Here is a 12,002-nt window from a genome sequence, read left to right as displayed (position 1 = left end):
AAATTAAGTACAGGAATTCAGGAAGTTATAATTTTACCTTCAGAAATAATAGCCTTCACATATACAAACAATAAAAAGAGTTACAATGGGAAAAACAAACCAATTTAAAATACAAAAATGAATAAAAAGACTACAGAGGAAACATAACTGAAAAAAAAACAGAAGAAAATTTGATATTTCAATATAATATCAGTAAATCAATAACAGGATACTATGAAATGGGAATAATCAGTAAACAAGAAAAAAATCTCTTGGAACTTAAATATAAAATTACTAAAATAAAAAGTTCAATGAATGTGTTGGAAGATAAAATCAAGAATATACCTGAGCCCTGGCCGGTTTGGCTCAGCGGTTGGAGCGTCGGCCTGCGGTACAGAGAGACCTGGGTTCGGTTCCCGCTAAGGGCACGTACCTCGGTTGCAGTTTGTCCCCGGCCCTGGTTGGTCGTGCGGGTGGCAGCCACTCGATGTGTCCCTTCACATCAATGTTTCTCTCTCTCTCTCTTCCTCTCTCTCCCTCCTGCTCTATCTGAACAAAAAATGGAAAAATGTCCTCAGGTGAGGATAAAAAAAAAAAAAAAAAGAATATACCTGAGAAATTAGAACAAAAGAAGAGACAGAAAATATGAGTGAAAAGGATCGCTCTGGTCAATCTAGGACTTTCATGTCGGATTAATAGTACTAGAAAGGGAAAACAGAGGAAGGAATTATCAAGGAATAGAGAAAAGGATATGACACACCTGCCCTACTAACTTATGGGGAAAAGGAGGGAGAGAATCATAGGAGAGGAAGCTGGTAAGGTATCTCTTTATGTTGAGGCTTCCAGTCCATGAGAGAGAAGTATACTGGCTAAGTGCAGGTGAGCACTGACCAGGAATAGAAGGACTCCTGCCCTGATTCCCAAAACCAGCACAAGACCAGGAATCCTCTTTTCCCTATAGTATAAGTTTGTTTACATCACCTCCCCAAAACTTCAGGTGCCATCTTAGTGTCAAACATGGGGAGAAAGGGTAGTAACTGAAAGAATGAGAAATTATCCCTCAAAGATTGATTTAAACTTGAAGAAACTTTAAGTTATGTGATTGGACTGAATTATAAATAAGATTTTCAATTCCCAGGTACTAGGTAGGTTATGGATTGTTTTATCTGGGGATACAAAAAAAAAAAAAAAATAGCATCCAGCTATTTGAATCATAGAATAATCACACTGTAGGTATATCACAGAAAATTTTAAAGCTTCAAGAATAGAGAAGTTCCTGCCTGGATTATGTGGCTCAGTTGGTTGAGTGTCCTCCCATGTACCAGGAGGCCGCTGGTTCGATCCCAGTCAGGGCACATGCCCTGGTTGTGGGCTTGATCCCCAGTAGGCGGGCATGCAGGAGGCAGCCAATCAGTGATGCTTCACTCTCATTGACATATCAATCTCTCTCTCTCCTTCTCCCTTCCTCTCTCTAAAAATCAATAAAAACATATTTAAAACAAAAAAGAATAGAGACGTTCCTAAAAGCTATCAGAGAGAGAAAGAAAATAAATGCCCCCTACCAAAGAACAAGAAATTGACTGGTAAAAGACTTTATCAATAACACTGGATGTTTAAAAACAATGAAACAATTGATGCCTTTGAAATTCTGAGAGGGAAAATATCAATTTAGAATTCTTTCTCCATTAAGGTTATTAATAAAGAATAAAAAAAATTTCAGATAAGCATGGACTCAGAAGGTTTTGTTCAAATGCACACCTTTCTTAGGAAGTTACTATAAGGTCTTTAACAGCAAAATAACAAAGCGAACCAAGAAAGGTCACATGAAATTCAGACAACAATGGATCCAACCCAGAAGGATAATGAAGGAAAAGTCCCAGGATGTTAGCTATGACCAGATTAGGGTATGAAGACGGAGGGTTTCAGGGAACAGTCCTAGGAAAAGCAGGGGATCCAAAGAATTTTATATTACTCCTAAGATAAAGGCAGAAAAATTAGGGGGGGGAGCCATTCCAAAACCCTAAGAAAAAGAAAAAAGCTATATAATAAAAGAAATAGAATTGTGGTATACCACTTTATGCTGCTTGGTTACACATGGAATAATATTTACATAATCATAATATAAACACTTTATTTTCTACTCTTAGAATCAACTAGTAGACAAAGCACAGAAAATACAATTATTATTATAACACAAAAAAATATTTGCAACTGTGAAATATAAAAGTTTATGGTAAAACTACAAGTAACTGTAGGGAGCCAAAAGATACTATCTGTTGTCTGTTGTTGACAGAATTAATAAAAGGGCAAATCTTATTTAAGATTAGAAAAATAACCAACATAAGAATGAAAAGTAGTAATAAAACTACCCTGGGGAAAATGAAGATGGGGATAATGTAAGTGAACTAAACCTTCATTTGTGAGAGCAGGGTAACATAATAATAAGAAGAAAATATAATATCTAAAATTAGTAAATCAAGAAAGAGTATCAAAACTACATTATTTAGAGATATCAAAGTAAACATCAGAACTGAAAACAAAATTAGGAGAAAAATGGTTCCTTTTGAAGGCTGTGGCTATTTATTGTAAGTTCTTCCATACCATTGGATATTTTCATGCATGTGCATCTATAACTTTGATGAAAATTTTAGAAATTAAAGTTTCTTGATGAAGCAACACTTTTGTATAGTTCAACATTCTAAAGCTATACAAAGGATACAGTGCAGTCTTCACAACTTCTACTTCCTCATTCCCACTTCCTCTCTGCTGTGGTGACTGATGTGTTTCCTTCCATACGTTCTATGTATTGATAAGCAAGTACACTGATATGTTCATGTATATATTTCCCTTCCATATTCTTACATGAATGGTAGCATGCTATATGTAACATTTTTGTACCTCAACCTTAAAAACATTTTTTTTTAATCCTCACCAGAGGATATTTTTCCATTGATTTTTAGTTAGAGTGGGAGGGGGGGAAGAAGGAGAGAGAGAGACATTGATGTGAGAAAGACACATCAATTGGTTGCATCCTGCATGACCCTGACTAGTCCTGGGATCAAACCTGCAACCGAGGTATCGAACCTGCCACTCTTTAATCCACAGGCCAAAGCTCTAACCACTGACCCTAACTTTCCAGGGCTCAACTTTTTATTTAACAAATGTATCTTGGAGATACTTCTGTACTACTATTGAACTTTCTCATATTTTTAACAGCTACATATTAATCCATTATTTGGATGCATCATACTTTATTTAATCAGTCTATACTGACAGACATATGTTTCTTCCAATTTGTTGCTATTTCACACAATGCTACAATGTTATAATAATAAAGTAACAATTATGATAAGAAAAAACTTTAAGCTGGGCTGGTGTGGTTCAGTGGTTGAGCATCAATCCATGCACCAAGAGGTTACCAGTTGGATTCCCAGTCAAGGCACATGCCCAGGTTGTGGGCCAAATCCCCAGTGGGGGGCATGCAGGAGGCGGCCCATCAATGTTCTCTCTCATGGATGTTTCTATCTCTCTCCCTCTCCCTTCCTCTCTCTCTAAAAAAAAAGAAAAGAAAAAAATTTAAGACATTCTTTGCTTCTGTTTCCCAATTAGATAATGAACTTGGCTTTCATCTTCAGTGCCTACCATGATGCTTGGCATATAGTAAATATTAAATTAAGATTTTTTAATTTAGGTTGAATTGAACTTAAATGAGGAAACTAACCTATGCAAACACTTGAATGAGATACTCTAATTCTAAAATCAAGTTTATAGCACAGCAAAGACAATAGTCTATACGAATCTATAGTACTCTGCATACTCTGTCTTTGTTTTACAATTCACCAGAAAAAGAAAAAGGAGCAGTGCAACTCAGTTTACAATAATTGCAAGCAAGGAAATGCAGGACAGGGCTATGATGATGCAATTGCAATTAAAAGACTGCTTGTATGATCCTAGCTTTCTAGGTCCCTGATATACAAGATACTAAAGAGATTCTAACCCCTCAGAGATGCTACTGGCAATAGACTATACAATTCTTAGCATCTCATCAGTGAGAGAAATAAAATGAAACAAAACAATCATTTTCCTGGACTAGAGATTAACCCACTAGTACTACATACATCTCTGTCATACTTACTCTGAGCTCTTTTGGGCCTGAATGGATTGAAAGCAAGTGTAGAGTACCCGGCCAGTCTACAAAATATAAAAAAGAAAGAAAGGTCACACAGAGAAGGATTAATTTGGAAAGAAGTATAGCAATTTAGTAGACTCTAACCTAAAACTCAAAGACCACTCTGAAAGTGGAAAGTTAAAAGAGATTATAAAGATGGAATATGACATAAATCTGTTTCTGTAAGAAGTATCGCATAACTAACTCAACATGAAATGACCACAATCAAACATCTGCTCAGGTGACAGCAGAAAACTGCTCACAAGCATGAGAACCAAGAAACTAAGAACCAGAGTATTCAAACTGCTTTGTTGGAAGCTGACAAACGTATGCAATGACTATTTATAATGACAACAAATAAATTTATGACAAAACCAAAAGCATTTCAAATGAAATATATAGTTCAAAATACTGAACTTCAATGTTTGTGGAAAAGTGATTTTATGAAGAATATTCATTGTTAACAGATTCTGAGAATATAACTGATGTACTAAATGAAAGGATATTCAAAATTCATACCTATAATGTTAAAAAGTATTTTTTTTTTGTTTGAACTGACACATAGCAAAATCTCTTGACGTTATCATAAAATTCGAACAGAAGCACTCTAAATAGAGAATAGCAAGACTAGCCATTCGATAGAGCTGCTTAACATCTCTGAGCTTCAGTTTGCTCATCCATAAAATATGGATATTAATAATCCTCATAGGCTTGTTGTCAGGGTTAGAGCATATTTATGTAAAACACCTAATAAGTATGTGCCATACAATAGGTGATAAATGGCAGCACTTGTTACTATTATTATCAAAATATATGCAGAATCTGGCCACTTCTCATTGCCTCCACTCCTACTACCGTGGTCAAACCTCTATCATTTCTTGCTGGATTACTGTAATATCTTGCTGCTTTCATGGATGCCATGGATTCCATACCCCCTTGCCCCCCATGCTCCCACTCCCACCCTATATCCAGTCTCTTATCAACACATAACCAGAAATTTCCCATTACCCTCTAGGTCAGCGATTTTCCACTGGTGTGCCACAGCACACTGGTGTGCTGCAAGAATTTTTAAAACATACAATACCTGACTGTTTAGTCAGGGGCACTGACCTCTTTTCCCTTAGATTGTGAAATATAAAAATGACAACATTTAACACAATAGCCGTCTGTTGTGAATTAATCAAAATTATACCTATTTTATTTGTCAGATTGTCAAAAAATATATTTTTTTGGTATACCATAGAAATTTAATAATTAGGTTATGTGTGCCGTGAGATGAAAAAGGTTGAAAATTGCTTCTCTAGTGGCTTTTCAACTCAGAGTGAAGTCAAGGCCTTACAACATCTGGTCCCAGTTATCTTTCAGACCTCACTGTAGGATGACCAAATGAGTTATCATCCAAACCAGGACACATCCAAGGAGTGATTTAATTGAACGGGTAACTGGGACTGACAGAGAGAAACTGGGACATATTGCCACACTCTTCCTCACTCTGCTGTAGCCACACTGGCTTTCTTGATGTCCCCTGAACATGGCACACTCACCTCAGGGTCTTTGCACTGGCTATTTACTCTGCCTGGAAGGCTCTTCCCCCAAGTAATCCACAAGACTTGCTCCCTCACTTTCTTCAGGTCCTCACTCAATGACCTTTGTCATTGAAACCTTCCCTGTCCACCCCCCCACACACACACACATGCATATGCAGGCACACACACACAATACCTTTGTGTTTTTATCTTCTATGAAACAGGAAAAAATAAGTCCTACAAAGCCTTGATCCATCATCTGATACATAGCTTGTGTGCGAACATCTGTAAATAAAAATAAAAATTTGCTGTCAATAAACTATGTTGTAGACATGAAGATTTAAAGATAATAGTGGTATACAACCCTTCCTAGATTCAGATTCTACAGGCAAAAAAGGGATATATCCTCAGAACAATATATTTGTCAAAGTATAAATATTTTACTAGGTTAGAGAAGTACTATGAGAAGTCTGCAATTAAAATAGAAAACTTGTTAAGCTGCCTAGCCTAAGACCAGTCCTCCCATGACATACAGCACAGAAAGAGAAAAATGCGCCCTGGCCGGTTTGGCTCAGCAATTAGAGCATTGGTCCATGGACCAATGAGATGCGGGTTCGATGTGAGTTTGATTCTGGTCAATGGCACGTACCTTCGTGGTGGTTCATCCCTGGCCCTGGTTGGGGTCATGTGGGAGACAACCAGTCAATGTGTCTCTCTTGTATCAGTGTGTGTCTCTCTCTCCCCCTCTCCCTCTCTCTTTCCCCCTCACCCTCTCTCTCTCCTTCCCACTCTATCGAAAGATAAATAGAAAAATATCCTCGAGTGAGGATTATAAAAAAAAAAGAGAAAAATGGAAAACTTAAATTTGTCCCCAAAACTTGAGCGTTTCTTCCAGGGGACTCAAAGAGAAAGGAAGGCACTAGAAGGAGACAAAAATATTTCCTAGAATAAACGTTTTGATGAACAGCTTCTAAGGAAGTGAATATATTAGACTTGATACTAAAGAATGGAAATATAAAACTATTACAGAGGAAATTATTATAGAGGAAACCACTGTATAGAAGTGATTGCAATAGAATTAAATTCAACATTCCAAGGAGTAGAAACAAAAATCTCACTATATGTTTACAGTTTTTGAAAAGGAAATCATAAACAGTCACCAAATAACAACATTTGAAAGGATTAGTTAAAAGATTGCCAAAGACTGAATGGAGGCAAAAATTAAAGAACTGAAGTCTTCAGACCATTGTTTATATGAAGGATACAAAAGATCAGGTATTAAAAAACAAACAAACAAACAAACAAACAAACAAACAAACAAAAAAACACTGCGGTGCTGTGGTTTGGTCCAATGACTTACGTCCATTTTGTCTGGCAATAGGTTCTTAAACATTCTTTGCACTTATACCTTTTGATCTGGATTGGGACTTTTCGCGATGTCTTCCTAAGTAAACAGTGAGACCAAACAGTACCCAGCAATGACTATGAAGGAAATACTGGCTGAAACTGTTGCTGAAAATAAATAGGTCTCTGTACTGCTCTATGACCTTGGTAAAAAGGTCTCTGTACTGCTCTATGACCTTGGTAAAAAATTTTAATACATCTAAGCCTATTTCCTCATCAGTTAAATAAGGATAATAATCATCCTTACATTCACAGGGTTTTGTATTTTTAAAACTGCAAGATTTTTTTTTGTTGTTGTTAATCCTCACCTGATGATATTTTTCCATTGATTTTTAGACAGAGTGGAGGGGGGGATGTGGCAGGCGGAGAGAAACATCAATGTGAGAGAAACACATGGACTGGCTGTCTCCTACATGACCCCGACCAGGGCCAAGGATCAAACCTGCAACCCAGGTATGTGCCCTTGACCAGAAATCGAACTCTCGACCCTTTGGTCCTCAGGCTGATGCTATAACCTCTTAGCCAAACTGGCCAGGGCTAAAACTTGCAAGATTTTTTTAGCACAATGCCTAGCACATCAAAGGTATTTCATAAGCATTTCATCAATAACCATTGTTGAATTGCTATGTGAGTCTGAAAAGGATCACCGTCCATACCATCCTACCCAAACTGCTTTTGTCAAGATCACCAATGATCTCTTAGTCCTTGATTTACCTGATTGCTCCCTCTTTAAAACTGTCTTCACTTGGCCTTGAACTCCCACTCTTCCCATCTGTCCTCTTAACTTCCTGGCTGATCTTTTCACATTTCTTTTGCTGGATCTTTCCCATCTTCCCACTCCCAAAATATTGGCATACCAAGGGTTAAGTCTTCAATCCTTTTCTATGTTCTAGCTACACTCACTCCCTGGGGGATTTCATCCTGTTCCATAGCTTCATACCTCATCTCTACAGTAGCCAAGCCCAATTTGCACCTAATAAAACTCTAGTCATAGACTTCTGCTCCAACTCCAGAATCATATATCCAGTTGTCTACTTGACACTTTGATTTGGCTGTCTGAATATGGTGGTACTCAGAGTAGCAGGTCTATGAAGTAAATATTTGTTACCTGATCACAAGATGATAAGAGCTTGAGCTGGCATGTAAATTAATGCAGTGCTTCCTTCATAGATAAAGTCTTAAGGGGAAAAATGATACTATATGCTTATTGCCATAGACGATTTATGTTCAGTATTAAGCTCCTTATCTCATTGATCACAGTTAGTTAATGAACCAAAGCCAGTCTATGTGAGTATCACTTGCCTAGCACATTTGAAACTCAGCATGTCCTAAATGAAAGACTTGATTTCCCCCCACAAAAGCTAATACCTCCCAATGCTTCCCCATCTCAATCAGTAGCAATCCCATCCTTCCAAGTATTAAACTAAAAAAACTTGAGCACATTTTTTTATTCCTTTCTTTCTCATACCCTATGCCCAATTCATCAGCAAATATTCTAAGTTCTACCTTCAAAACATAACCAGAATTGCCCTGGCCAGTGTGGCACAGTTGGTTATTGGTTGGGCATTGTCCCATGCACTGAAAAGTTGCTGGTTTGATTCCCAGTTAGGGTACATGCCTGGGTTGCAGGCTCCATCCCTGGTGGTGGGTATGCAGGAGGCAGCTGACTGATGTTTCACTCTCACATTGATGTTTCTCTCTCCCCTTCCTCTCTCTCTAAAAATCAATTAAAATATTTATTTAAAAACATAACCAGAATTGGAGCACTTCCTATCACCACCTCAACTACTACTATGATCCAACAAAGCCACAATCATGTCTATCTTAGATCACTGCAACAGCCGTCATCACCCTACTGTTCTCAACCATGTCCAGTGATCCTTTGAAAAGTTAAGCCAGATCATGCTATGCCTCTGCTGAAAACTCTACAATGGCTCCCAATCTCACTTAAGAGGAAAAATTAGAATCCACGGTGACCTACAATGGCCTACGTATCTCCTAGTGTACACATTACCTCCTTGCCCTCATTTTCTCTCTCCTTCTTTGTCACTTGGCTCCAGCCACACTGGCCTCCTTGCTTTTCCTCATAAACTCTAGGCACACTCCTCCTCAGGGCCTTTGCACTGGCTATTCGTCTCTGCCTGTAACATTCTTTCCCCACATATTTGCATGGCCAACTCCCTCACTTCCTTCAGGTGTTTGCTCAACTGTTACCTTCTCCATGAGACCTAATCATATTACTTAAAATGTAAACCTCGCCCTGGCCGGTTTGGCTCAGCGGTTAGGGTGTGGGCCTGCGGACCAGAGAGTCCCAGGTTCAGTTCCCGCTAAGGGCATGTACCTCCGTTGCAGTTTGTCCCTGGCCCTGGTTGGGGTTGTGTGGGTAGCAACCAGTCGATGTGTCTCTCTCACATCGATGTTTCTCTCTTTCTCTTCCCCCCTCTCTTCCTCCAGCTCTATCTAAAGATAAATGCCAAAAAAAAAAAAAAAAGTCCTCAGATGAGGATAAAAAAAAAAAGTAAACCTCACCCCTCCACCCCACAGGCACTTTCTGTGTCCCTTACCCTGCTTTACATTATTTTCCTCAGATAACTTAATTACTTCTAAATGACCTCCTAAATGCCAAATCCATAAGATATAATCTAAATTAGTGCCACTCAAGAGAATGTTCTCCAATTGTGCTGTCCAATTTTTCTTTCAGCATTAGAACAGATCATTTTTCATCAGCTGACTACAATATGAACTAGTCTGCTTGCATTAAGGGGCCACATTATATGAAATACATTTGTTTGTAAACACTAGAGACACATTCTGAGAGGACATTTATGAGAAGTGTAGGACAATGAAACTGTCTAAAGGGATAACAGAATCACACCCCCAATTTCCTGGTGTAAAGGTAGAATAGTGTAAACACAATATTTTTTTCATTTACTCTTGACTAAAAATTTTTCTGAAACAGAAACCACAGGCCAGTTGGTAATAAAGAATTTAAAAAGAATAGGAGACAATATACACAAGTGCTTTAAAAATATAAGCCCTGCCCTGGCCAGTTTGGCTCAGAGGTTAGAGTGTTGGCCTGTGGTCCAGAGAGACCCGGGTTCGGTTCCCACTAAGGGCACATACCTCGGTTGCAATGTGTCCCTGGCCCTGGTTGGGTCATGCGGGTGGCAGCCACTCGATGTGTCACTTTCATGTAGATGTTTCTCTCTCTCTCTCTCTCTCTCTCCCTCCCACTCTATCTAAACAAAAAAATGGAAAAATGTCCTTGGGTGAGGATTAAAATACACACACACACACACACACACACACACGCGCATATATGTATATGTATATATATAAGCCCTGAGCCCGGCTGGTGTGGCTCAGTGGTTGAGCATCAACCTATGTACCAAAATATCCCCACTTCGATTCCCAGTCAGGGCACATGCCCAGGTTGTGGGCCAAATCCCCAGTGGGGGGCATGCAGGAGGCAGCCAATCAATGTTCTCTCTCATTGATGTTTCTATCTCTCCCTCTCCTTTGCTCTCTCTTGAAAATCAATAAAGAAAAGAGGAAAAAATTTAAAAATATATAAGCCCTGAGATAGTCATAATATTACAGTAAAATTTTACTTTAGCCCTGGCCGGTTTGGCTCAGCGGTTAGAGCGTTGGCCTGCGGTCTGGAGAGACCTGGGTTCGGTTCCTGCTAAGGGCACGTACCTTGGTTGCAGTTTTTCCTGGCCCTGGTTGGGTCGTGCGGGTGGCAACCACTCGATGTGTCCCTTTCACGGCGATGTTTCTCTCTCTCTCCCTCCCACTCTGTCTGAACAAAAAATGGAAAAATGTCCTCAGGTGAAGATAAAAAAAATGTTTTACTTTAGTCTTCAGTTACTCTATACCTTGTCTTGTTAGTTTCCATCTAAGTCTGTTTGCTAAGAAAAGCATTGCAAATATATTATAATATCAAAAATTGTTTATAATGATTCTAAGGAGTATTGACTTGTAACCTCTAGAAAATAATGCTTCTTGGGGAAAAATGTAATTTGTTAAGATGACTGGTTGTAGAAAACTGCTTAAAGTTGCAGCCTATATTTGTCATGGGAGGCAGATTTGACCCACCAACTTTGGTGATAAATCAACTCACTATATCACTGTTTATAGCAGTGTCAATTATTTCACTCTGTACGAAAGAATTGAGCAGGTCTTACTACTAGGAACATTGCTACGGGCACATTTCTCCTGTTAATATGCACTTCCAATGACAATAGAGTGAACATAAGAGTAACTTTATCCTGGCCGGTGTCACTCAGTGGTTGAGCATCGACCCATGTACCAAGAGGTCACCGGTTAGATTCCTGGTCAGGGCACATGCCCAGGTTATAGGCCCGATCCCCAGTGGGGGGCATGCAGGAGGCAGCCAATCGGTGTTCTCTCTCATCGATGTTTCTCTCTCTCTCTCTCCCTCTCCCTTCCTCTGTTTAAAATCAATAAAGAAAAAAATTTTAAAACAAGAATAACTTTAAAACAGTACCAAGTCTTGCCCTGGCTGGTTTGGCTCAGTGGTTGGAGCATCAGCCCAAGGACCAGAGTCTCAGGTTCAATTCCAGTCAAGGGCACATACCTCAGTTGCAGTTTGGTCCCTGGCCCTGTCGGGATTATAAAAAGGAGGCAACCAATCGATGTGTGTCTGTCACATCGATGTTTGTTTCTCTCTTTCTCTCTCTCTCCTTCCCTCCCTCACATTCTATCTAAAGATAAATGGAAAAATATTCTCGGGTGAAGATTTAAAAAAATAATAAAATAGCACTAAGTCTCATAAGATTTATGAAATAGTCTGAACTATTTGAATCACTTTCCTTTCTTTTTTGCAAATCACATACAGGTAAAATTTGGGTAAGTTAATTGTGTGGGTATGATACAACTCTCTTTCCCTATCATCAAACCTA

The 12,002-nt window shown here is 38.8% G+C and overlaps 1 protein-coding gene across 2 annotated transcripts in view; it reads right to left on the bottom strand.

The window, feature by feature from the left end:
* Positions 1–12,002, bottom strand: part of BRCC3 (BRCA1/BRCA2-containing complex subunit 3) — a 53,211-nt gene that overhangs the window by 21,732 nt on the left and 19,477 nt on the right. For both annotated transcript variants that reach the window (XM_036271406.1, XM_036271405.1), the window contains exons 6-7: positions 5,870–5,958; positions 4,115–4,170 (exon numbers count right to left, since the gene is read on the bottom strand). In XM_036271406.1, the coding sequence (XP_036127299.1) occupies positions 4,115–4,170; positions 5,870–5,958 (145 nt within the window). The remainder of the gene's footprint in view (positions 1–4,114; positions 4,171–5,869; positions 5,959–12,002) is intronic.

Source organism: Molossus molossus, unplaced genomic scaffold, assembly GCF_014108415.1.
Source record: "Molossus molossus isolate mMolMol1 unplaced genomic scaffold, mMolMol1.p scaffold_m16_p_2, whole genome shotgun sequence".
NCBI lineage: Eukaryota > Metazoa > Chordata > Mammalia > Chiroptera > Molossidae > Molossus > Molossus molossus.
Note: the sequence above shows the minus strand (reverse complement) of the source record. Positions and strands in the feature narration are given on the sequence as shown.